This window comes from Peromyscus californicus, unplaced genomic scaffold, assembly GCF_007827085.1.
Source record: "Peromyscus californicus insignis strain IS unplaced genomic scaffold, ASM782708v3 Scaffold_3__1_contigs__length_106647218, whole genome shotgun sequence".
NCBI lineage: Eukaryota > Metazoa > Chordata > Mammalia > Rodentia > Cricetidae > Peromyscus > Peromyscus californicus.
In genome coordinates this window covers 6,595,523-6,622,293 of record NW_026294551.1, presented here as the reverse complement: position 1 = coordinate 6,622,293, position 26,771 = coordinate 6,595,523, and the positions used below count along the sequence as shown (strand labels likewise).

General features: G+C 53.8%; 2 protein-coding genes across 5 annotated transcripts in view; both read left to right on the top strand.

The window, feature by feature from the left end:
* The window catches only part of Llgl2 (LLGL scribble cell polarity complex component 2), a 39,059-nt gene extending 33,041 nt beyond the window's left edge, over nt 1-6,018 (top strand). The window contains exons 15-26 of one of the 4 annotated variants that reach the window (XM_052758497.1): nt 166-458; nt 561-711; nt 1,750-1,906; nt 2,598-2,714; nt 2,840-3,006; nt 3,431-3,695; nt 3,914-4,073; nt 4,264-4,292; nt 4,520-4,567; nt 4,771-4,813; nt 4,900-4,961; nt 5,155-6,018. In XM_052758497.1, the coding sequence (XP_052614457.1) occupies nt 166-458; nt 561-711; nt 1,750-1,906; nt 2,598-2,714; nt 2,840-3,006; nt 3,431-3,695; nt 3,914-4,073; nt 4,264-4,292; nt 4,520-4,567; nt 4,771-4,813; nt 4,900-4,961; nt 5,155-5,162 (1,500 nt within the window). In that variant the 3' untranslated portion in view covers nt 5,163-6,018. Of the gene's footprint in view, nt 1-165; nt 459-560; nt 712-1,749; nt 1,907-2,597; nt 2,715-2,839; nt 3,007-3,430; nt 3,696-3,913; nt 4,074-4,263; nt 4,293-4,519; nt 4,568-4,767; nt 4,814-4,899; nt 4,962-5,154 lie in introns of those variants that run through there. The other 3 variants (XM_052758499.1, XM_052758498.1, XM_052758500.1) reach the window with 3 other exon arrangements.
* A 1,250-nt stretch (nt 6,019-7,268) lies between these two features.
* Nucleotides 7,269-26,771, top strand: part of Myo15b (myosin XVB) — a 49,876-nt gene continuing 30,373 nt past the window's right edge. The window contains 16 exon segments of the mRNA XM_052759809.1: nt 7,269-12,763; nt 13,537-13,600; nt 13,838-13,947; nt 14,101-14,175; nt 14,337-14,433; nt 15,112-15,215; nt 15,364-15,446; nt 15,449-15,507; nt 15,509-15,649; nt 15,764-15,925; nt 16,592-16,705; nt 16,798-16,856; nt 16,939-17,071; nt 18,796-18,891; nt 19,051-19,182; nt 23,682-23,807. Of these exon segments, the coding sequence (XP_052615769.1) occupies nt 10,701-12,763; nt 13,537-13,600; nt 13,838-13,947; nt 14,101-14,175; nt 14,337-14,433; nt 15,112-15,215; nt 15,364-15,446; nt 15,449-15,507; nt 15,509-15,649; nt 15,764-15,925; nt 16,592-16,705; nt 16,798-16,856; nt 16,939-17,071; nt 18,796-18,891; nt 19,051-19,182; nt 23,682-23,807 (3,618 nt within the window). The 5' untranslated portion in view covers nt 7,269-10,700.

The window sequence follows — 26,771 nt, the reverse complement described above, 5'->3', positions numbered from 1 at the left end:
GGTTCCCCTAGGGAGTGGCCCCCAGAAGTGACTTACGCTCCCCCTCCAGAAATGAGAACTGGGGCTGGAGTCAGGCAGAGGACTTCGGCTTGGTTTCTAAGTCCTTTGCTGTGCTGTGGTGCCCGGGCCCTGCTGAACTCTCTGCCACTCCCACCCCCACCCCAGGTGCTGGTGCTGGAGCTGAACGATGAGGCAGCAGAGCACGCCGTGGAGCACGTGGAGGCTGACCTGCTGCAGCACCAGGAGGGTTACCGCTGGAAGGGGCACGAGCGCCTCGCCGCCCGCCCAGGGCCCGTGAGCTTTGAGCCAGGCTTCCAGCCCTTTGTACTGGTACAGTGCCAGCCCCCAGCTGTGGTCACCTCCTTGGCTCTGCACTCTGAGTGGCGGCTTGTAGCCTTCGGCACCAGTCATGGCTTCGGCCTCTTTGATCACCAGCGGCGGCGGCAGGTCTTTGTCAAGTGAGCGGGGGCATTTGGGGCTGGAGATTGGGACTGGGACGGTGTGAGGACCTTGGGGCCCTGTAGTGTTGATGGCCTGACCTGACATCCCCCTCTTTCAAGGTGCACACTGCACCCCAGTGACCAGCTGGCCTTGGAGGGCCCACTGTCGCGAGTAAAGTCCCTCAAGAAGTCTCTACGTCAATCGTTCCGTCGAATGCGCCGCAGCAGAGTATCTGGCCATAAACGGCGGCCGGGTGGCTACACAGGAGAGGTGAGGCCCAAGGCTCAGAGCAGCCATCTACGGGACCCCAGCTCTCTCCCCGGGCTCTAAGCACAGGAGCTGAATCCAGAGCAAGTAGGTTCCCTGCCCACTAACCAAGTGGCTGCTGGTAGGCCTCAGCTTTCCCACATCCAGTGAGCCACAGCTGTGATGCTGACCTTATAGACAAGTCCTAGTAAATATTCATGATTCTTGTTGTAGTCAGGGTTACTGTTGCTGTGATGAAACACCATGGTCAAAAGCTACTTGGGGAGGAAAGGGTTTATTGGGCTTACACTTCCACATCACTGTTCATCATTGAAGGAAGTCAGGACAGGAACTCAAACAGGGCAGGAACCAGGAGGCAGGAGCTGATGCAGAGGCCGTGGAGGGGTTCTGCTTACTGGCTTGCTCCCCATGGTTTGCTCAGCCTGCTTTCTTATAGAACCCAGGACCACCAGCCCAGGGATGGTGCCACATCCACAGTGGGCTGGGCTCTCCCCCATCAATCACTAATTAAGAAAATGTCCAGGGCTGGAGAGATGGCTCAGAGGTTAAGAGCACTGGCTCCTCTTCCAGAGGTCCTGAGTTCAATTCCCAGCAACCACATGGTGGCTTACAACCATCTGTAATGAGATCTGGTGCCCTCTTTTGGCGTGCAGGCATACATGCAGACAGAACCCTGTATACATAATAAATAGATCTAAAAAAAATGTCCTACAGGCTTGCCTGGGACCAGTCTTACAGAGGCATTTTCTCGGCTGGGTTCCCTCCTCTCAGATGACGACTCTAACTTGTGTCAAGTTGACATAAAATTAGCCAGCACACTTGTCTTATTTTTCTGTCCCTTTCTACCCATGAAATGCTGAGAAGTCAGGCAAGTTCTCCTCAGGGAACCTCTTACTTGGACAAAGTCCTCTTGGGCCCAAGCAGTCAGGTGGTTGGCTTGGCTATGGCCAGCCCTTCCCTGGAAGGATTAGCATTGAGCAAGTCAGTGCCTGAGGAGCAGAGGCGAGAGTCCACCCTCAGTCCCAGCCCAACTTCCTGCAGGCGCAGGCTCAGGCTGTGAGCACCAAGGCGGAACGGACAGGCCTGCAGAACATGGAGTTGGCCCCAGTGCAGCGCAAGATCGAGGCCCGCTCTGCGGAGGACTCTTTCACTGGCTTCGTCCGGACCCTCTACTTTGCTGATACCTACGTGAGGGACAGTGAGTAGCCAGCCTGAAGTTGGGGGTGTAGACACATCGTGGTGGGAGACACCCGTAGCATGAGGGCCTGGACCGGTGGACTCTGGCATGAGGAAATGGGTAGGTGGGTACTCCCGGTGTGAAAGTGTATAGGCAGTGCTGCGGGCCTGGGACCCTCAGGGGGCTAGTCTGTTGGTGCAGACAGAAACCAGAGCCAACATCGGCTTCCTTCCCTCTCCTCCCGGACTTGACAGTCAGCTGCCTGGTCTGAGAGCCTTGCTCCGCTGCTCTCTAAAAGCATGGCCTTAGACACATCACCTAAACTTTCTGGCCCTCAGCCTCCTCTCACGTAAAACGGGGCTGCTATCTTCTGCCTCCATAGGGGGTGGGGTGGCATGGTTCCTGTTGCCATCCAGTAGGCATGTGGAAGTGTTTATCCCTAGCTGATTCTTCCCTGCTGGATGGGAGTGGCCACTGCTGTATCCCTACAAGGGCAGAGCTGTCCTGGGCTCAGTCTCATCTGTGTGGGGAGCCCTGTGAGACTGTGGGAGTGCTTTCCCAGGAGGCTGGAGAGGCCCACAGCATGTCTGTTTTACAGAGGAGGGAAACTTGAGGAAGCTTGCCAACGTGACTCGAGAGTTTCAGTAGCAGGGCTTGGGGTGGAAGCTCCCAGAGCCCTGGGTTAGGTACCCAAGCCCTTATTTTTTGGCAGGCTCCCGCCACTGCCCTTCACTGTGGGCTGGCACCAATGGAGGTACCATCTATGCCTTTTCCCTGCGTGTGCCTCCTGCAGAGCGGAGAATGGATGAGCCAGTTCGGGCTGAGCAGGGTGAGTGGTGAATGGGGAAAACCCAGGGGGCCTGACCAACTTGGGTTGGTGGGTGTGGTGTCACCAAGCCACCCGTCTTAGCCCTGTCCCCAAACTGCTGCTTCCCCAACCTGCCTCCTTTGTAGCCAAGGAGATCCAGCTGATGCATCGTGCGCCTGTGGTGGGCATCCTGGTGCTTGACGGACACAGTGTGCCCCTTCCCGAGCCCCTGGAAGTGGCCCATGACCTGTCCAAGAGCCCGGACATGCAAGGCAGCCACCAGTTGCTTGTGGTGTCAGAGGAACAATTCAAGGTGCCACATGGAAGGGTCCCCTGGATGCCCCTAGGACATAAGTGCAGTTCAGCCCCTGAACACAAATAGTGATAGTGGACCAAGGTTCTCATTTGGAGTTGGAGTATGTTCTTCAGGGTCACAGGAAAGAAGGGGGGCAAGAGGGGGTGGTCTTGTGTGTGTCAGCCTTAGACCTAAAGGGTCACCCTAGAACAGGACCTGAGTCTGTGGGAGGCGCAGAATGCCCAAACTAGATGTCAGGGGGCCTTGCATCTTCCTGGCCCAAGATCTGCATCTGAGAGCTGAGGGGCATTAAGACCCAGATGAGCTTGTTGTCCACCGTGAGGTGTCTGCTAAAGGACAAGGTCCCAATGGTCGTATGGATGGGAGAACCACAGTCCGGCGGCTATGGTGTGACTCATGCCCCTCTGCCATGTGTGCCCAGGTATTCACACTGCCCAAGGTGAGTGCCAAGATGAAGCTGAAGCTGACGGCCCTGGAGGGCTCACGGGTACGAAGAGTGGGTGTGGCTCACTTTGGCAGCTGCAGGGCTGAGGACTACGGTGAGCACCACCTAGCGGTGCTCACCAACTCGGGCGACATCCAGGTGGTTTCCATGCCCCTGCTCAAGCCCCAGGCACGATACAGCTGCATCCGGAAGGAGGACGTCAGTGGCATTGCCTCCTGTGTCTTCACCAAATACGGCCAAGGTGTGCAGGCCTGGGCTGGGGCCTCGGTGAGAGGGTCTCAGGCACTGTCGGGGGAGAGAGGCAGGAGCAGCTCAGATATGGGGCTCTGCCTGCCCTGAGTGAAGAACATCAAGGAAGGAGGCTCTGTCCCCATCCCCCTGGGAGGGAGGCCCTGCCACAGCCACAGGACCCAGGAGCCCTGGGCTGGCTTTACTCAAGGCTTCTCTGCCTCTCCTCAGGTTTCTACCTGATATCACCCTCAGAGTTTGAGCGCTTTTCTCTCTCCACCAAGTGGCTGGTTGAGCCCCGGTGTTTGGTGGATTCAACCAACACCAAGAACCACAGCCGACCCAGTAACGGCAACAGCACGGGCCCCAAAAGGACCTCGGGCCAAGTCAGGTGAGGATGCGGGCCCAGAGGCCTTTCCACGGCCTTGCTCTTTCTGTGGCATCTGCTGACTGGCCAGCTGCCAGTGCAGACCCCTCCCCTGCTCAGACCTGGTCAAGCAGGTTGGCCTCACCCATTCATCACGGGAGCAGGATTTTCAGAGCCTAGTGGTCCCCAGCCCTCACTGTCTGCCCCTCCACAGGAGCTCAAGAAGCCAACGTGATGGGGAAGGTAAGACAGGCCTCTGGCTGCTACGTGGGCACATCTGGGACACAGCTGGCTAGAATGGAGTAAAGGGAGTCGGGGGCTGAGGGTGAGCGAGAGGGAAGTGTTTAGACCGGGAGCGGAAGGAACGGTTTCCTGCATCCGGGGTCTCAGCACTCACTCCCTTAACCCCTGTAATAAGAGGGCTGGGCAGAGGGCCCAGGACAGGCCCACCTGACCACTCTGCCTTCCAGAGAAGAAGCCTGGCCCCGTGATGGAGCACGCTCTGCTCAATGACGAGTGTGAGTCGGTGTGGGGGTTGGTGAGGCTCACGTGACAGAGGGGAAGCGTGTCTTGGGGTACAGGGCAAGCTTGGAAGGCCAGAGGAAGCCAGGCGTGGGCTTTCTGTGGGCCAGGGTACAAGCCCGTCTGGCACCCCATTGGTGAAAGAGACAGTGTCTAGCCTTATCCCTGCAGGCCTCACTGGGTCTCTCCTACCCAGCAGGGGTCCTAAAGGAAATCCAGAGCACGCTGGAAGGGGACCGGGGGTAAGTCACTACAGTGCTGGGAGAATGTGGGGACGTGAAGGATGAGGCTACCATGAATGGTGATTTCCCTGTCTTTGCTACCTCAGGAGCTATGGCAATTGGCGTTCTCAGCGCATGGCTGTGGGATGTAGCCTCAGCAATGGGGAAGGTAGGCCTGTGGGCCTCCAGGGGAGGGGAAGGTCTGCTGCTCAGGGAGGGACAGGAAGAAGAGCCCTAATTGCCACCCTGCCTGGGCCCAACAGGAAATCACCAATGGCATTGGGGGCTCAGGGTGGGTGACTATGGCACCCCGTCCTGCCCAGGATGGTCCTGACCTACTGCCTCCCCATGTCCTTCCACAGCAGAGTGAACGGGACAGCATCCAGGCTGTAAGATGAACACACACTACTGAGGGCCTTTCCAGCCCAAGCCTGGCCAGGGTCTGCCCTGGTCGCCACCCTGTTGCTGCTCCTGGCCTCAGGAGAGGAGAGCCCCCACCCCAGGCGGCCCCTCCTGAGCTCTGTCTGTCTTGTTCTTTTGTCAATGTTGCACAGTTTTTATTCTTCCACCCCCCCTTTTGTAGTGGGTTGGGTTTTAAATTATAAATTTTAACTGCCTCTGAGTAAAACAGAATTTTTAATAAACACCTTGTTATGTCTTTACTGGAACAGCCTGAGGACAAGTTTTTCAGTGCTTTAAGTCCATCTCCAGCTCAGAGATGCTCAGAGAACCTCCTCTTTAAGTATTTGAATCACCAAATGTTGTTAAAATGCCTTCCAGTGGTGGTGGTGGGGAGGGCAAACAGCATCCATCCCTCCTCCTAAGGTCCCAATAACAGAGGCATGATCTGCCCAAGTCCACCCTGGCCTACTAATGAATTATTGGGCTTCCTTACAGACCACAGGTGAGGGGTTACCTACAGAAGTGTGGGTGCCCCTCGCCCCATAGGCCACCCCTAAAAAGCCTTTACCCAGTAAGGATGAGAGCTTCCCTGTAGCAATAGACGCCACTCTAGTGGGGACCCCAGAGTGGTCCCTCTCCCAGGCCAATTAAGGCAGAGTTGGTTGGTGTAGAGGCAATTGGATACTTGGGCAAGAATTTAATGCCTCACTCTGCCCTTTATATGGGATGTAAACTGCAGGCAAGCCCAGCTGGGATGTGTTGTGGGAATTTTGATCGTACTGTGACACTCCAAGACTGTTCAATAAAGTTTACCTTGCATCAGGGGTGAAACTAGAGACTAGTTGACTGGAATTGGCCATCGAGAAGCCAGCAGTTTGGATAGAGAAGACACACAGGAAGAAGAGGGCAGGGACTTGAGTATGGCGCTTCCTTTTAGTTTTGGGACCAGTGAAGAGACACGTCTCTTGCTGTTTCTCCAGCCAAAAAGGAAGGTCATCCAGTTGCTTCTCAGCTTCTCTGATCTAACAGATTTTCACCTCCACCTCCACATATGACTTCCAAGTCTTTGTTGGTAAATAAAATGAGACTTAGTTTAAACCTACATATCACAGCCCTGGACCTTCCTCGGTTGCGGGACTGAAAGGCCCTCCAGGCCGTGGCCTGAGTGGCCAGCAGAGCGTTGACTATGGGGCTCTGGGGCTACCGACAATAATTAAAACGTCAGTAGATTCACGTACAGACGCTAAGCTGACAGAAAACCATCAGGGATGCTTCTTTGCAGGAAGGCGCAGCTGAATACCCCAAGATGGTTGTTGCTCCGCCCGGACGACAGTCATGACTCTAAACCATGCTTATATCTGAACATTCTCTTTGGGAGGGTCCAGGCAGAATGTCTTGTCCTGGGTGAGACTTTCAAGTAAAAGAACATGGGGGCTAAAGTGGATCAAAGACCTCAACATAAAGCCAGTTACACTGAACTTGATAGAAGAGAAAGTAGGAAGTACTCTTGAATGCATGGACACAGGAGATCACTTCCTAAATATGACACCAGCAGCACAGACACTGAACACAACAATTAATAAATAGGACCTCTTGAAACGGAGAAGCTTTTGTAGGGCAAAAGACACAGTCTAGGATGACTGTGGCTTATAATAAGTTTTGGTTTTACTCAATCACTGGGCAAACCTCAGTGAAACATTTCACTATTAGGATAAGAATTTATACTGTATCAAGCTGATAATAGAAAAATAAATAAATTTTTAAAAAATACAGACAAAAACAAACAAGTATGGGGGCTGGAGAGATAGCTCTGTGGTTGAGAGCACTGGCTTCTCTTCCAGAGGACCTGGGTTTGATTTCCAGCACCCACATGGCGGCTCACAACCATCTATAACTCCAGTTCCAGGGGATCTGACACCTTCTTCTGGCCTCTGAGGGTACCTGTGCTCACATGTACACACCTGTAGCTAGAGTTTTCCTGCCTGGCCCACAGTCAGGGCAAATCTCTCTCACCTGCCAGTCCCACAGCCGCTCAGACCCGACCAAGTAAACACAGAGACTTATATTGCTTACAAACTGTATGGCCGTGGCAGGCTTCTTGCTAACTGTTCTTACAGCTTAAATTAATCCATTTCTATAAATCTATACCTTGTCACATGGCTCGTGGCTTACCGGCATCTTCACATGCTGTTTGTCATCGTGGCAGCTGGCAGTGCCTCCCTGACTCAGCCTTCCACTTCCCAGCTTTATTCTCCTCCTTGTCCCGCCTATACTTCCTGCCTGGCCACTGGCCAATCAATGATTTATTTACCAACCCATCAGCAACACACTTGACATACAGACCATCCCACAGCACACACCCACATACATATACACATAATTAAAACTAAGATAAATCTTTTCTTAAAAAACACAATCATTACCAATATAATATGCATTACTTCTGGGTCACCAGGAGGACCAGAAAGTCCATGGGAGCACAGAGCCTTCCCTTTGTTCATGAGTTTGTCCCAAGAGCTCACAGGACATGTTGTAAAGAGGTAAACAAGGAACTAGAGTTCTGTTGGTCAGCGATGGCAGTTCCCCACAGCCATTCTCCAGCAGGGGTTCGAGCCAGACTGGGATGGTGTCTCAGTTTAACATAAGCTGTGTGCCTCTGAGGTCTCATCCACAGAGTGCATCTGGGTAGTACCTGCCCAAGGATTCGGTGAGTTCACAGCAAAACGTTGAAAACAGCCTAGGACATACTAAGCCCATGCCTGGGTGTGACCTGCTGGTATTGTCCAGGACTCTTTCTCCGTGTTATCTTTAGAAAATCATAGTAATCCTATATGGGTCACGGTCATCAACTGGATAAATCTCCATGAACAGCATCATGTGCACCCTGGGGTCCTGCTGCAGACCCATGCCTTGGTTGTCTGTCTGTCTGTCTGTCAATAGAATCCCGTGCTGATTGCCCTTCCATGCCTGGCTGCTTTCACGCACCATTGTTTACAAGATTACCCAAGTCATCCCCGTTACTCTCCTATGTGGCTCTCACTGCTGCGTGAGAATCCGCTGTGTGAGCGTTCTGCTTTTTACTGGGTGCACAGCCCTTTGAATAACGATGCTGGCAGCAGGTATGTGCCTTGTGTCTGCAGGCACACTGGTGTTGCCCATGAGCTTGTGGTCCTTTGGGACAGTTGCTTCCTCCTCGTGAGTGTAAATTGGCACAACCTCTATGGAAGAAAATTTAGAAATCTCTGAATTACAAATACACACAGCCTATGGTCCAGCAAGTCTCCTTCTGGGAGTTAATTCTACTTGGATGAAGTTATTTCCCGGTGCTGTTGGTAACGTTAGCAAAAGATGATTACTTGATGTGATGAGTGTTTTGCCTGCACATATGTTTGTGTGCTGTGTGTGTGCCTGCTGGCCTCAGAGGTCAAAAGAGGGCATTGGCTCTCCTGGAACTGGAGTTACAGATGGTTTTGAACCACCATGTGGGTGCTGGAAACCTAGCCTGGGTCCACCATAAGAGCAACAAGTGCTCTTAACCACTGATCCATCTCCCCACCTCTCTCATAAGCAAAAGGTGAGATGAGGTAGCATCAACTCAGTTTTTTAAAAAATCCAGGGGGAAAGAATGGGAGGAGAGGGAGGGAGGAGAAACTGCAGTTGGAATGTAAAATAAATGAATAAATTTCATTAATTAAAAAAAAATCCATGGGTAGCTGGGCAGTGGTGTGCATGCCTTTGATCCCAGCACTTGGGAGGCCGAGGCAGGCCAATCTCTGAATTAGTTCGGGGTCAGCCTGGTCTACACAGTGAGTTCCAGGACAGCCAGGGCTATGTAGAAAGACCCTGTCTCAAAAAATAAAATACAAATAAAAGTTTAAAAAGCCATCCATCAAAGGGCCTCCAAGCCTCACAGCCTAGGTTAACCCCAGGACCCACCGGGTAGAAGGAAGGAACTGAGTCCGACATGTTACCTGTCCTCTGACCCCACACGTGAACTGTGGTATGCATGCACGCACTACCGTGTGTGTGCGCGCGCGCGCACACACACACACACACACACACTAAATGAATACAATTTTAAAAGCTCTATCATCAATTGGTTAAACTATAGAACATTAATTCATCAGGAGGCTGAGCAACTGGGGAGGAAGAGGAGGGAAGTCGGCACATGGTGATGTTGCTTGTTTTCTTGTTTGTTTGTTTTGGTTTTTCAAGACAGGGTTTCTCTGTGTAACCTGGGCTGTCCTGGAACTCATTATGTAGACCAGGCTGGCCTCAAACTCACAGAGATCCTCCTGCCTCTGCCTCCCATTGCTGGGATTAAAGGCGTTCACCATCACCTCTGGGCTTCTCAACATGTGTTATAAAAACCTCTAAGGTAGGGCTGGAGAGATGACTCAGAGGTTAAGAGCACTGGCTGCTCTTCCAGAGGTCCTGAGTTCAATTCTGATCAACCACAGTGACTCACAACCATCTGTAATGAGATCTGGTGCCCTCTTCTGGCCTGCAGGCATACATGCAGACGGATCACCATAATAAATTAAATAAATCTTTTTTTTTTGGTTTTTCGAGACGGTTTCTCTGTGTAGCTTTGCGCCTTTCCTGGAACTCACTTGGTAGCCCAGGCTGGCCTCGAACTCACAGAGATCCGCCTGGCTCTGCCTCCCGAGTGCTGGGATTAAAGGCGTGTGCCACCACCGCCCGGCTAAATAAATCTTAAAAGCAAAACAAAAAAACCTCCAAGGTAAACTGTTGAGTGAACAAAAGCAGCTTAGTTAGCAGAGGACTTGTCTGGAACCCACAGGGGGAACCCTGGATTCCACCCCCACGATGAAAAAAAAATCACAAAAATCTGTGAGCTAAGTAAGTTTCCACTTGTGTAAGTTGCCTTTGAGGTTGATGACACGGCTTGAGAGCACTGGCTGCTCTTCTAGGAGCCTGAGATTGGACTTCTATCTAGTTCTGTTTCATAACTCCAGAGGGGTGCACAGGCTTTACCCGGGTTCGAGGTGCATGCTCCTATTGCATGCACTTTTCAGTAGATTGTATCTCACAACAGAAAAGAATGGAACTCCCGAGTGTCCCCTGCATAGTCCCATAGCCATGGTCCCAGCCTCCTGGAAGGCCCTGGGTAGAAGCGCTTTCCTCTGCCGCTCTTGGCAGACAGGGAGTGAGGCTGAAGTGCAGAGCCTGGGCTCCTCAGTCTGGCCTGGTGCCAGGCTGATCTGAATGGCAGGGAGTCCTGGCGCCGATGCCCTGTCCACGGCCTTTGTCCACAGCTGCAGCATCTCCTCTTTCCACTGCCTCCAATCCATTGTTGACCAAGGGGGTCAGGACCCGCTGCCGCCTACATTATTGATGCTGCTGCCTTAAGAGGGAGACTCGGGATAGACTGAGCCCATAACCTCGCCGGAGCTGACTGTGTCCAGCAGCGGAGACCTCGGGGCAACCGTGGACAGTCCGATCAGAAGGCAAAAGGAGCAAGGCATTAACTGGTAAGGCAATTATGGGCGGAAGCAAGGGCAAAGCGCCCCAGCGCCGGGCACGACCCGGGAGGCCAGCCTCAGCGGAGCAGGAGTCGGGGTCCGCCAGCGCTGACAGCGCCCCCAGCCGGGATCGCAGGCTTGCCCGCGGCAAAGGCCACAAGACCAAGCCCGCTAAGGACCCTGACGCCACCAAAGGCAAGGGGACCACTGGAGGCTGCAGGAAGCCCACTGAAGAGGGGAACCACCGCTGCAGAGGTGCAGGGACTGGGGCATCACTGGAGACCCGGGAGAGGCAGGGCAGCTCTCAGGGTCGGGGCCACAGGTCCACGGGGAGCCGTGAGCCCGGGGACAGTCATGGGGAGCTCCCTGAGGAACAGAGACTCCCCGGGGAAGAAGAGTGGACGGTCAAGCGCGGCCGCCACAGAAGAAAGAAGCAGGGACCATCGGCTCCGCGAGGCCACCGAGAGACTTCTGGCAGGGATGGGGACACGTCGGGCGGGGATGGTGGCAGCTCGTGCCTGGACAGTGAATACCACGAGGCCCTGGACAGCAGCAGCCAGGGTGGTGGAGCCTCGGAGGGGCCAGTCAAGACCAAGACTTCTGACAGGAGCTCAGAAGGCGCCCTTACCAGAAGACCCGAGTCAACTGGCAGCAACCATCATGGCAATGGTGGACACGCCTTGGAGCTCCAGAGCAGGGAAGGGCCGTCGGGGACAAGGACTCAGGGAGCGAGTGATGATTCCCGGACAGATACAGACTCGAGTCCCGGGTGGTCCGGGCACAGACGTCGCCCACGGAAGACCCCAGGAACCTCAAGCCGCATCCCTGAGTCCCAGGAGACAGAGCTGGCCAGGGAAGCTGCAGTCTCCAGCTCTCTCGAGAATAGCTGCGCAAGCGCCCCCAGGGGCTCTCAGGGTCCTCAGGACTCCAAAGTGATCGCAGGCACCAGTGACGTCGGGAAGCAGCCAAAGGCTGAGCTGCAAGGCACTGAGCCTGAGACAGCAGAGGCCCCCAGGGCCCAGCGCCTCCAGGTCGGAGAGGTGGCGGGGAAGGTACCGGTGGTTGTGAGCGAGAGTGACACGGGAGCCAGAGAGGGAGCAGGTGCGGGGGACCGACGACCCCGGGACCCGGCGCCGCTGGCTGCACTCGTGGTGCTCCGCAAGCTGCGCACGAGGGCCCCGGCTGGCACGTCTCCCCAGGTCGCGGGTGGCCTCCACGGGAGCCTCAAGGCGCGGCTGCAGCGTGTGGCGCGGGCCCTGGGCCTCCTGCGCTGGCTGCGACTGCGGGTGGAGCAACGTCGGGGCGATGCGCCCAGGGCCCGCCCGCAGGAGCGTGAGGAGCGCGGCCGCGAGAGGGCGCTCGAGGCGCGGGGCGGGGCGCCCGGGCCACGGCGCTGGCGGGCCTTACGCCTGGCCTGTCGGGCGGTGCTCCGGGGACCGCCGCGGGCTCCCCCTGGCGGCAGTTCGAGCTCTCCGCAGGCGCTGAATAGCTCAGGCTCAGACCGCGCATCAGCCATCGAGGATGCAGCTCCAGATCCAAAGTTCGCGGTGGTCTTCCCCCGGATCCATAGTGCGCAGAAGGAGTCGTGCAGCGGCCCCTCAGGAGCATCCACGGACGCCCCCACTGGGGAAGGCCGCGTTTCGTCTCCTGCAGGGGCTGCAGAGTACAGGGAGGAGCAAGGGGCTAGTGAAGAAGGGGTGCTCAGGTCCCGCCAGGCTCCCTCCTTTTCCTCATCTGCCCCCAGTGGAACTTCACCGGAAGAGAACCGGAACGAAGCAGAGCCAGAGACCCCAGAAGTTGAGACTCCAGTGCACTGGGCGCAGGGCTCTACTCCCTGCGTAGACCCTGGGCTTGGCGTTGAAACTCTGCTGCCTCAACTTACCTTGGAGACCCGCCTACGGCAGAATAGCCCTTGCAGGTCCCCAAGGGAGCGGTGGGAACCAGAGGATGACGCTGAGGCAGCGCTGGAAAGGGATCTGGAGCTGAGCATCCGGAAGGACCTAGAGATGCCACCCTTCCCCGGTGCTAAGACCAGGAGTCTCCCAGAGGGCCTGGAAGACGTTGAGGACCTCGCCCGGCTGCGGTGAGGAGCATAGTGCTGAATCAGCCACCCCTGGCTCATAATTCCTCACACTCCATCTCGTCCTTGGACCTTTGAAAATCGTATGCACCCTTACTAAGTCAACAGGGGATTTTTGCCTCATAGAAAGGCAGGTTTGGGGTGAAAGGTTCCCCTTCCAAAGCTCCAGCACCCCCCTACTGTGGATTGAACCTAGGATCTCCTGCATTCGGTCCTGATCTATATAGACCCCCCCCATCCCGCTTTTTTTTTTTAATGGGCGGGGGGCAAACTCTTGAGTGTCACAGTATACATGCAGAGGTCAGAGGACAACTTGCAGAAGTTGACTCTCTCCCACCCTGTCGTTTCTGGGGATCACACTCGGGTTATCAGGCTTTGGGGCAGTGCTTTTACCCTTTTAGCCATCTTTCTGCTCACCCCCACATCCACTCCCACCCCCACCCCCACATGCGCCCTGTTTATACCTTTTCATTTGTTAAAAAAATCTCACCAGGTTGCCCAGGCGGGAGTTGAACTTGTGATACTCGGGCCTTAGCCTCCCAAGTCTTTGGAATTACAGGCCCGCGCCACAGGGATAGGAGAGGGACTTCCTTTCCTGGCTGGCCCAGAGAGCATCTCTCTTGATCAGCAGCCCCTCACCCCTACCCCCAGGGGATGGGGAGCAACTGAAGAGCCCGGCTGGAAGTTGCATAGCTTGCCCAGGGTTTCCCTAACGCAGCAGGGCTAGCCCAGGACTGGCTCTCAGCAACTTCACCCTTGTCCTGCTGTCCCCACAGGCTGGTGTGTGACAGCTCTGTGCTGCTGTGCCTCAAGAAGAGGTTCCACCTGGGCCGCATCTATGTAAGGGCACCACAGAGAAGGGCCGTGGCTGGAGTCTCCTCCTCTGTGGGCACCCCTGGGGCTTCTCTTCATCCCTAGACTGAATGTAAAGCTCCTCTACCTGGGGTCCCGCGAGACATGTGAGAGGCCGGCTCCTCTACCTGGGGTCCCGCGAGACATGTGAGAGGCCAGTCTGGGGTGCCTCGGAGTGCCCCATTTGTATCCCCTTCTCATAAGAGCCTCTGCTTTCTTTGCCAGACTTTCGGGGGGCCCCTCCTGCTTGCTCTGAACCCCCACCAGGCACTCCCTCTCTTCTCACCTGAGGTCTTGGCCAGCTACCATCCCAGGAAGGCCCCGAACACCACTCCGTAGGTGACTTTGCCCCTTTGCCCTGTACGCGTCTCCCTGCATATATGTCTTACTGAGGGAGTTGCAGGGCCTGTGGGCGCATCACCTATTCCTAGAGGCCCCAGACAACCATCTCTGGCACCGGCTCATCACTCTGGTGTCCTTCTCCCCAGACACGTCTTTGCCGTCGGGGCAGCAGCCTATAGCCTGTCTCAGAGCTCTGGACAGGACCCCTGCATCCTCCTAGGGTGAGTCATGACTGCCTTGTTTGCCTGAACCCACACAGCACCCTAACTGTTGGTCCTGTGCACTGCTGGGCAGCAATTCAGGACGACCCCCTCGGGACTTCCTGGGCCCAGTGGGGCAGCCCAGGGTGCTCCCTCCCATCCTTAGCTCCTCCCTCCTGCAGGGGGCACAGTGGCTCAGGGAAGACAGAGGCGGCCAGGAAGATCGTGGAGCTTCTAAGCAGCCTGGGGCAGAAGCAGACAGAGGCCAGAGGGGCTCAGGTGAGGGCTGGCTGGAGGCAGCTGGTCGTCTCTCAGGCCATTTCTCCACGCCTGGCTTTTCTTGGGTCAGCCCCAAGATTTCCCCGATGCAGGCAGTAGGGTTGGGCCTTTCTACTTTGTTTGTTATTGTTTTTTGCTCTTGGTGGTAGTTTTTTGTTAATTTGGTTTTGCTTTCCTTTTTGCTTTTAGTTTTTTCAAGACATGGTTTCTGTGTAGTCCTGGCTGTCCTGGAACTCAAGCTGTAGACCAGGCTGGCCTCAAACTCAGAGACCCACCTGCTTCTACCTAGAGTGCTGGGATTAAAGACACGAGCCACCATGCCTGACTCTTTTTTTTTTTTTTAATGGGGTCTCAGGTAGCCCAGGATGGCCTAGAATTTCCTATGTAACTGAGCTTGACCTTGAACTTCTGATTCTCCTGCATGTACCTCTTGAGTGCACCACCACACCCAGTTTTATGTGGTGCTGGGGACTGAGCCCAGAGCCTTGTGGATGTTAGAGGAACACTCTGCAAATTGAGCTACACCCACAGCCCTTTTTAATTTTTTTTTGGGGGGGGGTGTTTCTGATAGGACTGACCCCACGCAGGCGCACACAGCCAGCAGTATAGCGGACTCTCAGTGGGTAGTGGGTGCTATGGCCATCTCAGGTATACCTGAGTGTCCCAACCCTCACACAGCTAAAGGACATACTGCCCGTGCTCAACAGCTTTGGCCACGCCAAGACCATCCTCAATGCCAATGCCAGCCGCTTTGGCCAGGAGCTATGCCTCTGCCTGCAGCAGTGAGTGGAGGTCCCGTGGGCACAGGGACACCTGAGATGGGTTACTCTTCTTGGGCGCTCGGATACTTCCTGCCTTTGGCCTCAGCCCCTGGATGGCCCCTGCTGCAAAGTACCCCCGGGTATGCCACCCTGTCTCTTTTACCCACAGGGGAGTCACTGTAGGAGCCTCTGTGTCCCACTATCTGCTTGAGACCTCCAGAGTAGTGTTTCAGGTAAGGACCCGCCTCCTGCCCACCCTTCTCGGACTCCAGAAGTTGGAAGGAGGAGGAACCACAGCCCTCAAGCCCTGCTCCACCCCTAAGCAAGTTTCTCTCTCCAAGGCCCAGGCTGAGCGAAGCTTCCATGTTTTTTATGAGCTGCTGGCAGGGTTGGACCCCATGGAACGTGAGCAGCTCTCTCTGCAGGGACCTGAGGCCTACTACTACCTCAACCAGGTAGGGGCGAGGCTCTCATGGATGGTGCGCCCAGACAAGGGGCTCAGCCAGGGCTTTCAGGATGCTGTGGGGATGCCAGGAGCTGCCCCACCACAAACCTGCTGTACTCTACAGGGCAGAGCCTGCAGGCTCCGGGGCAAAGAGGATGTCCAGGACTTCAAAGGGCTGGTGGAGGCCCTGCGGGTGCTGGGCTTGTGCGCAGAGGAGCTGACTGAAGTCTGGGCTGTGCTGGCCACCATCCTGCATCTGGGGAACATCTGCTTCTCTTCTTCAGAGGTGGGCTTCCCTGTGGGCAGGACCAGTGAGCACACAGGATGGGCAGTGGCGATGACAAGCCACTGTGTGCCTCTTGGTACTCAGCTGTCACCCTCAAGGACAGGCCAGAAGAGGGCACCAGACCTCATTATGGATGAAGCCACCATGTGGTTGCTGGAAATTGAACTCAGGACCTCTGAAAGAGTAGCCAGTGCTCTTAACCGCTGAGCCATCTCTCCAGCCCCCCTTGACACTTCTTAAAAGAAACTTAATTCTCATGTCAACAGCTGTGTCCCAGGGGGTATTGTTTTCCCTCTAGCAATAAGGCAGCAGAGAGTGAGAAAGAGAAAAGGACCGCCCAGCCACGAAGAGAGAGTCGGGGCTCACACTCAGGGCCTTCAGCCCCGCCCGGAGCCTGGCTCACCGAAGTCCAGAGTGCCTTGTGTGCTGTTGGCTCTTTATTTATTTTGAGACAGAATTTTACTCTGTAGTCCAGGCTGGCCTCAGACTCACAGAGATCCACCTGCCTCTGCCTCCCAAGTGCTGAGATTAAAGGTGTGCGCCACCACCGCGGGCTGCTGTCGTCCCTTAAAGAACCGGCAGCTGGCTAGATAAAGCAAGGCCATGCCTGGGCACTATTGCCATCACAGAAGCAAAACTCTTTCCGTCCCCTCCCCCTCTGTCTAGCGGGAGTCCCAAGAGGTGGCTGCTGTGTCCAGTTGGGCTGAGATTCACTTGGCAGCCCGGCTGCTACAGGTGCCACCAGAGCGCCTAGAAGGGGCAGTCACCAAGAGGGTCATGGTGAGCCGCAAGGGTGCTGGGGAGGTGGGAGGAGCAACCCGAAGCACCTGTGGGTATGGGCCTGACATCCTGAGCATGTCTCTGATCTCCAGGACACGCCCTATGGCCGCGTCTCCAGATCTCTGCCGGTGGAAAGCGCTATCGACGCCAGGTAACCCTGGGGATCAGAGAGGGGAGAGAGGGGAGCCAGGTGTGGCACTCTGCTGGGCAAGGCTCACTTACGGTGTCTGCAGGGACGCCCTGGCCAAGACTCTGTACACAAGGCTCTTCAACTGGCTTCTGAAGCGGATCAACGTGAGGCTGGCTCCACCAAGGGAGGCAGACAGTGTGGGCACCATCACTGTCGTGGACGCCTATGGCTTTGAGGTCACCCTTTGGGAGGGGGAGGAGCAGGCAGGTGGTGCCCATCTCATTCCAGCTCCTCCCCGGAGGGCTCGAACAGGCCGAGGTTTTGCCCTTTAACCTCCCCCTTGTTAAAAACCTTTAGATTACACTCCTTAAGCTAGCCACTAAGGTCAGTTCTCTTATTTGGCCACTTCCTCCTCCTGAGGCTGACTGCCAAGGCCCAGCAATCAAAGTATTGAAGTCCATCAATCAAAACCCCCTTTTGGCTCACCAAATTAGCATACCCAATTAAAACAAACCAACTCATCCTAACATGGGGTATCCCCTTTACCTTTATAAACTGCCATTTGCCACCGGGCCACGTCTGCTTCCTCTCTGTCCACAGTCCTTTGTCCCTCCTGGGCAGATACCCCTCCCCCCTCCCTGTTCCTTTCCTCTGCTCCCTTGTCCTCTGTCTCCTGTCTTTGCCTCTTATTCCTTGTCCTTTGTCCCTCGGGGGCCGATAAGTCTCTTAGTGCTGAGGACTTGTGTGTCTTGTACGGATTCCCATCCTCTCCCTCTCTATACTGTTTTCCTATCTGACCTGTGCCTTTGCCGGCTTCTTCTGGGGCGACTGAGTGGAATCCTTGAGTGTCCCTCGGTGGGGATGAGGAGGCACCAGGATGGAAAGGGAACAGGTCCTGCCTCTTGGGTCTTTAGAGTCTGGTTGAGGCTGGCAGAGAATCTTGGGGCTCTTGGTCCACTTATCTCCATCTGCATGTTCCTGGGAGGACGGTGGTCCACCACATGTACCTTTCCCAGCTGGGGCTGGGAACCCTCCTGGATTCCCTCTGGGAGGGGCTGGAGCCCACCCCAAGCCCCAGGGCTCTCTGCCTCACCTTCCCTTGCTGGCTGTGTGGCCTCACACAGCTAATTAACCCTCCTGAGGCCTCCGGCAGTAAAGTAGGCAATGTTAGCTCTCTACAGATAGAGTCCTGTCCTGCTCTGTCCTGTTCTGGCACTGCTTCTGGAGAGTTCCGTCCTGCATGGCCACCTCGGGCTGGGCTTGTCCGCAACCTCACCTCCCACATACCAAGGAGGAAGGAAGTAGACCCTTTCCAATCTTCCAAAACTGTCACAGCTGTGCACTCCTTGCCTCAAGAGTCGCCTCCTTGAGTCGTGGGGAGGGGCCAGCAATAATGGGGCTTGGAGAAAGGAGATAGGCCAACCCCAGTTCCTGGATGGGCACTGTTCACTGCCCTGTGTGTCCTGCCTTCCTTAGAATGTCCTTGGTGACCACTTCTGCCCTGGGTGGGAAGGGTTGTATGCGTGTGTGTTCTGGTGTGTTTGCAGGTGTGCACAGCTGTGCAAAGGTAGTGGGTGTGCATAGCTGTGCAAAGGTATAGTAAGTGCCCTGCTGGGCTTGAGCCTGCATGCTGAGGCTGCAGAGGAAAGCAGGGGAGGAAGACTAGAAGGCTTCCTGGAGGTGGCCACCAGGGGGATTCTGAGAGCCACCAAGATAGTGGGAAGATGCACCCTCCAGAGCCTCTCAGGATGGCTGTGATCAGAACTCCAGAGGCTCACAGCGCTATTGGAGCAGAGGGCGGGAGCGTGGAGAGCTGGAGGGAGGGCTGGTCTACGGTGGCCTATAGGCTGCACCATGTCCTTCAGACTTGTCCCTGCAGTCTCAGCTCAGGGAGAGAAGGGAGGGGTCTCCACTCGCCCTGCCCCCACTCCAGTGCCCATCCCGTCTTCGCCCACCCCAGGCGCTGCGGGTGAACGGCTTAGAGCAGCTGTGCAGTAACCTGGCCAGCGAGCGCCTGCAGCTCTTCTGCAGCCAGAGGCTGCTGGCCCAGGAGGAGGTAGGGAGCTGGGCACAGATGAGAGCACTGCCCAGCACAGAGGTCACCCCAAAGCCCCCTTTCCTGGTGGGTGGGGAGGGTCAGTCCTTTGTCGGCTCTGTGATCGCTCCCTGCCCAACAGACGTGGGCTGTGAGTTACCAAAAACTGGTTCTTTCTAGGAGGAGTGCCAGCGGGAGATGCTGAGCTGGGCACCCATTCCCCAGCCTCCGAGGGAGTCCTGCCTGGACCTCCTGGTGGGCCAGCCCCACAGCCTCTTGAGCATCCTGGACTCCCAGACATGGCTCTCCCAGGTATATCAGTCGTCAGTTATGCTCAATGTCACAGACAAGGAATGGTGGGCCCTAAGCAGCCAGGATGAAGCCAGCAGGGCCTCCTGGGAGACAAGCAGGTTATAGGGTCCAGAGACCCAGCTTTTCTGCACAGCCCAGGGAAGGTGCATTCAAGAGGGAAAGCCCTGGGATCCCACCAATGCCTTAAAAAACATTTAATTTTAAGTGTATGAATATATTTTTGTTTTTGTTTGTTTGTTTGTTTCAAGACAGGGTTTCTCTGTGTAGTCTTGGAACTCACTCTGTAGACCAGGCTGGCCTTGAGTTCAGAGATCAGCCTGCCTTTGCCTCCTGAGTGCTGAGATTAAAGGCTTGCACCACCACCACCCGGTGTGTATGAGTGTTTTGTCTTCAAGGATGCTTTGTCTTCAAGTGTGAGCACACACACACACACACACACACACACACACGCACGCACACACACACACACACCATGGAAGTCAGAAGAGGTTGTTGGATCCCCTGGAACTGGAGTTCGGATGGTTGTGAGCTGCCATGTGTGTGCTGGGAGCAGAACCCGTGACCTCCGGAAGAGCGGCCAGTGCTCTTAGCCATCTCTTCAGCCCCTTAGTCTTGTTTTGTTTTTGAGACAGGAAGTCATGTATATAGTCTTAGCTGGCCTTGAACTCCTGATCCTTGTGCATCCACATCCTAAGTACTGGAATTAGAGGCATGTACCACCAACAGCCAGCTATAAATGCTTCTTGGGTTAGTAACTGGCTATGGGGTGTAAATACTCCCCGTTACACATCAGCCTCTGCCACCCTGTATTTGAACCCCTGGAGAGAGCAGACTTACTCTCTTGATTGTCAAGTAATGTGATTAAGTCACTAGCAACACACGGAATCAGCTTAATGATCAAAGGAATTTGTTTGGGGGTTAACTCACAACCATGGGAGATGGGAGATTTATCGTAGAGTCTGGGAAGGCTGAGCTATGTCCCACACTGAACAGCTTGGTCCAAGATCTCAGCGTCCAAACCATGAGGTAGCCAAGATCACTGCATACGTGCATCCCAGGTCTTAAGGGTCCTCCAGTGGCCACGCCCCTGGGGCAGGTACCTCAAGGTCGTAGGCAGGTGTAACTGTTACTAGGGGCAGTGTTTCAGGGTATGGCTCAAAGAGCCATTCACTACAGTCAGTGTGACTTCTCTCTGTACTAGACTGAGATGCAGGCGGGCTGGGTCTGTCTGAGGGCTTGGATTCCATCTGTAGTGCGCTGGCATTGAAGGAAGAACGGAAGAATTGGCATGTAGGGACCATTCTAAGGGAAAAAAATCAGACACAGAAGATTCAGTTCTTCCCCTCCTGGACCCAGGAGAGTGGGGAAAAAAAATGTTAGGGGCTGGAGAGAGGGCTTAGCAGTAAAGAGTACTTGCTGCTCTTGCAGAGGGGCCAAGTTCAATTCCCAGCATCCACATGGTGGATCACAACCGTCAATATAACTTCAGTTCCAGGAGATCTGATACCCTCTTCTGACCTCCATGGGCACCAGACACATATGTGACGCACATAGAGATATGCATGCAAAGCACACACACATATTAAAAAGGAAATAGCCGGGCGGTGGTGGCGCACACCTTTAATCCCAGCACTCGGGAGGCAGAGTCAGGCGGATCTCTGTGAGTTCGAGGCCAGCCTGGGCTACCAAGAGAGTTCCAGGAAAAGGCGCAAAGCTACACAGAGAAACCCTGTCTCGAAAAACTAAAAAAAAAAAAAAAAAAAGGAAATAAATCTAAAAATTAATTAATTTTTAAAAATGTTAAACTGGGCATGGTGGCTCACACCTTTAGTCCTAGCATTTAGGAGGCAGAGCCAGGAGGATCTCTGTGAGTTTGAGGCCAGCCTGGTCTACAGAGTGAGATCCAGTACAGGCACTAAAACTACACAGAGAAGGGGCTGGAGAGATGGCTCAGCGGTTAAGAGCACTGGCTGCTCTTCAGAGGACCCGGGTTCAATTCCCAGCACCCACATGGCAGCTCACCACTGTCTGTAATTGCAACTCCAGGAGTTCTGACACCTTCCCACAGACACACATGCAAGCAGAAACACCAGTGCACATAAAATAAAAAAATAAAATGTTTAAAAAAAAAAAAAAAAACTACACAGAGAAACCCTGTCTTGAAAAACAAAAATCAATCAATCAATCAATCAATCAATCAATCAGATGGGTATGATAGCACGTATTTTTAGTCCCAGGACTCAGGATGCAGGTCCAGGCAGATCTTTGAGTTGGAGGCCAGCCTGGTCTACAGAGTGAGATCCAGGACAGGCACTAAAACTACACAGAGAAACCCTGTCTTGAAAAACAAAAATCAATCAATCAATCAATCAATCAGATGGGTATGATAGCACTTATTTTTAGTCCCAGGACTCAGGATGCAGGTCCAGGCAGATCTTTGAGTTGGAGGCCAGCTAGTCTACATAGGGAGTTCCAGGACAGCTATGGCTACATAGTGAGGCCCTGTCTCAACAACAAAGTCAGGCTTGGCAGGGTAGCCCCATCAGAAAGCTGAAGCAAGATGGTCACTTAAGCTCAGGAGTTCAAGGCCAGCCTGGGCAACATACAACAGTCCCTACCTTAAAAAAGAAGAGGGAGGGAGCCTGGGGGCGTACAGTTCAGTGGTAGTGCTTGCCTGGTGTGTGAGACAGTGGATTCAGTCTCTAGAGTCTAACAAACTCCACCCAACCTGGGGTGGTAATGAATACCTGTCAGCTCTCACAAGGCAGGGGCAGGAGGAATGCAAATTTGAAGCCAACACAGCCTGATGTAATAATAATAATAATAATAATAATAATAATAATAATAATAATAAAGCCAGGCTGAGCTAGGCAGTGCATAGGAGACCGTTTCTCACAATAAATGAGAATCCCAGCGGTGTGGCTGGGTAGGGAGCTCTGTGGAGTCACAGAACGTGTGTAGAACCCAGACCTTTGGGAACTGAGGCTGGAGGGTAGACACCAAAAATAGTGACCGTGGGGTAGCGACATAGCCCAGTTGGTAGAGGGCTTGCCTAGCAGGCACAGAGCCCTGGGTTCGATCCCCAGCACGGTATAAAATCAGGCGTGGTGGTGCTGTTCTATGGAACAGTTGGGGCCGACCAACTGAGTTCAGCTGTGTCTCCTTGCCAAGGATCATCCCAGGTGGGTTCTTAACTGTTTCTTAACTCACAGAGGGATCAGGAGGGTGCCAGGACCCTCACCTGAGTATCCAGCCTCACTTTACTGCTTGTACTCCATGCGGCCCTTGTTGGCCAGCATAGCACGTGGTGGCGGGGTGTGTGTGTGTGTGTGTGTGTGTTAGTGTGCTAGGGAGGGGCTCCGTCTATGCAGCTAGAGGAGAGTCGTCGTCCCTGCTGGGTAAGACTCTCGGGGGAGGAGCACCCACACCACTAAGTAACCCACACCTATGCTCGCTAAGTAAGCCTGGTGAACTAACTGGTTCCCCAGAGTGAACATTGGTGGAATTGTGCCGTGGTCTCCCACAGGGACCTTGGGAAAAGGGACAGGTGTTGCCTAATCCTCCCTTGAGAAGGGATTTTGGCAAAAGATGCACACTTGTGATCCCAGCACTCTAGAGGTAGAGGCGAGGAGGGTCATCTTGGCTACACAGTTGAAATGGAGGCTAGCCTGGGCTACAGGACAAGACTAAACCAAACAAAACCAAACAAACAGCATAGTGTGCAAATCTTGAATCCAACCTTTAATCCCCAAGATTCTGAATGCAGAGGCAGGTGGGTCGATGCGAATTCAAAGCCAGCCTGGTCTACATAGGAAACTCTCCAAAACGAAAGAAACCCTATCACAGGTCTTTCTGAAGTCCCAGGGTCACTTTGTAAAAATTTTAGATTTGTTTTATGTGTATGGGTGTTTTTTTGTCTAAATACTATGTGTGTACCTGGTACCTGAGGAGGCCAGAAGAGGGCGTCAGATTCTCTGGGATTGAAGTTACAACCGTGAGCCACCATCCATGCAGGAGCTGGGAACTGAACCAGGTTCTCTGGCAGAGCAGCCCCTGCTCTTACCCACCGAGCCGTCTTGCCAGCCTTAAGTTACATAACACGACCTGTAAGAACTTGCTGAGAAGCTGTAGCTGTGGGACACACCTGGAGTGGTTTTGACATCTGTGTCAAAGCGCTCGGCTCTCTCTCCTTTTCATTCCCTCAGGCTTTCTCAGAAACGTCACATCTAGGGCTGGTGGAGGTGGCCCCTGGGCCTGAGGGGACCCTGACTTTCTCAAGTAGCACTTGGTTGTTCCAAATGTAAGGTCCTTGAGAAAGAGCACACACTTTATACAGACTTACTGACTCTGCCTGCCTGAGGAAGAAATTTGGAGAGACAAGTCTCCCTGTCTAGGGAGTGTGGTTCTGGGGTCTCCAGGAGGGAGCGAGGTCCCGGCAGGGAACAGCAAGCATGTACGAACCCTGAGGAAAGTGTGACGTGTGACTCCTTCGTCACCAGGCCACAGACCACACTTTCCTCCAGAAGTGCCACTATCACCACGGTGATCATCCGAGCTACGCCAAGCCTCAGCTGCCCCTGCCCATATTCACCGTGCGGCACTCTGCTGGGACTGTCACCTACCAGGTATCTGTTCTTGAGTGTTGTGTGTCGGGTGTGGGTTCACTCGGGCCGTGGAATCAGGAGACAGATGCACCTCGGGATGAATCTTTAGCCTTTCTCAGCTGCAGGGGGATTCCTCTCTAGGGACTGGTCTACCCTCATTTAGCAAAGGGCCCTTTTGTTATACAATTCATACCTTTAGCAAGTTATACCAAAACTTTTTTTTATTTTTTTTTTAGTTTTTCGAGACAGGGTTTCTCTGTGTAGCTTTGCGCCTTTCCTGGAACTCACTTGGTAGTCCAGGCTGGCCTCGAACTCACAGAGATCCGCCTGGCTCTGCCTCCCGAGTGCTGGGATTAAAGGCGTGCGCCACCACCGCCCGGCTAGTTTTTATTTTTATATGTGTTAGTGTTTTTGCCTGCATGTATGTCTATGTGAGGGTGTCGAATCCCCTGAAATTAAGAGTTACAGACAGTTGTGAGCTGTCATGTGGGTGCTGGGAATTGAACTTGGGTCCTCTGGGAAAGCAGTCAGTGCCCTTAACCACTAAGCCATCTCTCCAGTTCCAAAACCAAAACTTCTTATCTAAGCCCCCCAGAGGGACAATGCCAAATTCAAATTCTCAGTACACAATGTTCTGGTTGTTCTTAAATTAAGTTTGCATAGTCTTTGAGCCCCTAGGAAAACTCTCAGATAAGACCTCAAACAGAAGGTACGGGAGACAGGAGGTAGCAGTCACAAAGGGCAGATCAAAGCTCGGTGCTAACACTCTCCAGAGTCAGATCAAACCAGGTGTAGCTCTGTGGGAATTCTCCCCTCACTTGAGCATAGACTCCAGGGTGAATCAGTAAGGCCCTGTCACCTTAGGGTCTGCCCCTCCCAAGCTGAGTCATCTGCCAGGTGACAATGTCAGGGAGGTCCCTTCCAAGGTGTGGCAGTGTGTAACTCTACCTGAGCATCAGGTCACACCCAATTCCGAGCATTAATTATTTTTCATAGCCCCTCAGCAAGGGGTGGGGCCTTGGGAGCTCCTCCCACTCACGCTGAATATTTATTTATATGTTTTTAATGTGTGTGGGGGGAGGGGGTTGTGTATGCTACAGCACACATGTGGAGGTCAGGGGATAACTTTTGGGAGTTGGTGCTCTCCTTCCACAGTGTGAATACCTGGGGTTGAACTTGGGTCCTCGGACTCGGGAAGCAGGCACCTTACTGGCCCAGCTTCTTAGGCAGTTCTCTCTCTCTCTCTCTCTCTGTTTTTCGAGACAGGGTTTCTCTGTTTAGCTCTAGCTGTCCTGGAACTCACTCTGTAGACCAGGCTGACCTCCAACTGACAGAGATCCACCTGCCTCTGCCTCCTGAATGCTGGGATTAAAGATGTGGGCCATCACACCCGGTTTATCTAATTTTCTTTTGCCACACAGACACTGCTCACAGTGGGCTGGGCTCTCCCACATCAATCATTCATCAAGAAAATGCCCCACAGATATTTTGCCTACAAGCTAATCTGATGGAGGCGTTTTCTCAGTTGAGGTTCCCTCTACCCAGATGACTCTAGCCTGTGTCAGGTTGACCAAAAAACAAACACACAAAAAACCTCACCAGCACAGCCCTCTTCCTATAGCCAGTTCTTGCCTGGTGAATCTAGAAAAGTAACGCTGATCTGATCTGGTGAAAACTCTGTGGATTCCTGCAGGAGGGGAAGGAACTGGTTTGGGTGGGTTTTGTCCTGTTTGTTTTGTCTTTTTCACACAGGGTCTGTCTATGTAGCCCCAGCTTCCCTGGAACTCACTCTGTAGACCTGGCCTCAAACTCACAGAGATCCACTTGCCTCTACCTCCCAAAGTGTTGGAATTAAAGGCATGTACCACCATCCCTGGCCCTTGATTTGAGACGGGGTCTCATATTGCCTCATCTGGTCTTTAGGTTTCTTTCTAGGCAAGGATGACCTTAAATTTCACATCCTTCTGCCTCCAATCTCCACATGCTGGGGTTGTGGCTGTGCAACACCCACTCCCAGTTCAGGCCATGCTGGGATTCAAACCCAGGGCCTTGGGTATGTAAGGTAAGGGCTCTTCTGTTGGTTACACTGTGGTGCTGCTCCTTCTGGCTGGCGGAGGAGAGTGCTGGTTGGAAGAATCACAAGCTATAGTTACCTTTTTACAGCTTTATTGGGGGAGAGAGAGAGAGCGGAAAGAGAAGAGGGGGGGGAGAGGACAGACAAGAGCGGAAAGGAAAGAGAGGGACGCACAGAGGGCCCACCCGCTTTTTAGGATGGGACGCCATCGCAGACTGATGACGTAATTAAGGACCGAATCCTTACGTCTTCTAGCTGAGCTACAGTCCTGTCCTTGAGATTGGGTTTTGATTAAAAACAACAACAACAAAAATTACTCTGGGATTTCTTTTTTTTTTTTTTCCTTTTTTGTTTTGTTTTTTGAGACAGGGTTTCTCTGTGTAACAATACTGGCTGTCCTGGAACTCCTTTTTTTTTTTTTTTTTTTTTTTTGGTTTTTCGAGACAGGGTTTCTCTGTGTAGCTTTGCGCCTTTCCTGGAACTCACTTGGTAGCCCAGGCTGGCCTTGAACTCACAGAGATCCGCCTGGCTCTGCCTCCCGAGTGCTGGGATTAAAGGCGTGCGCCACCACCGCCCGGCTCTGGAACTCCCTTTATAGACCTGGCTGGCCTCAAACTCACAGAGATCTGCCTGCCTCTACTTCCCGAGTGTTGGGATTAAAGGCCTGTGCCACCACTGTCCAGCTTTTTCTTTTTAAAGATTTATTTATTTTATGTGTATGGATATTTTGCCTGCCTGCACCACATGCATGAACTTCTATGTGGGTATGGGAGTTGAATCCCGGTCCTTTGTAGGAGCAGCCAGTGCTCTTAACCACCGAGCCATCTCTCCAGCCCCACTATTCTGAGATGTAGAGAAGAAATTTACATGAGAGTAGCCAAGATGTGGAGGCCCACAAAGGTCTAGTGAGA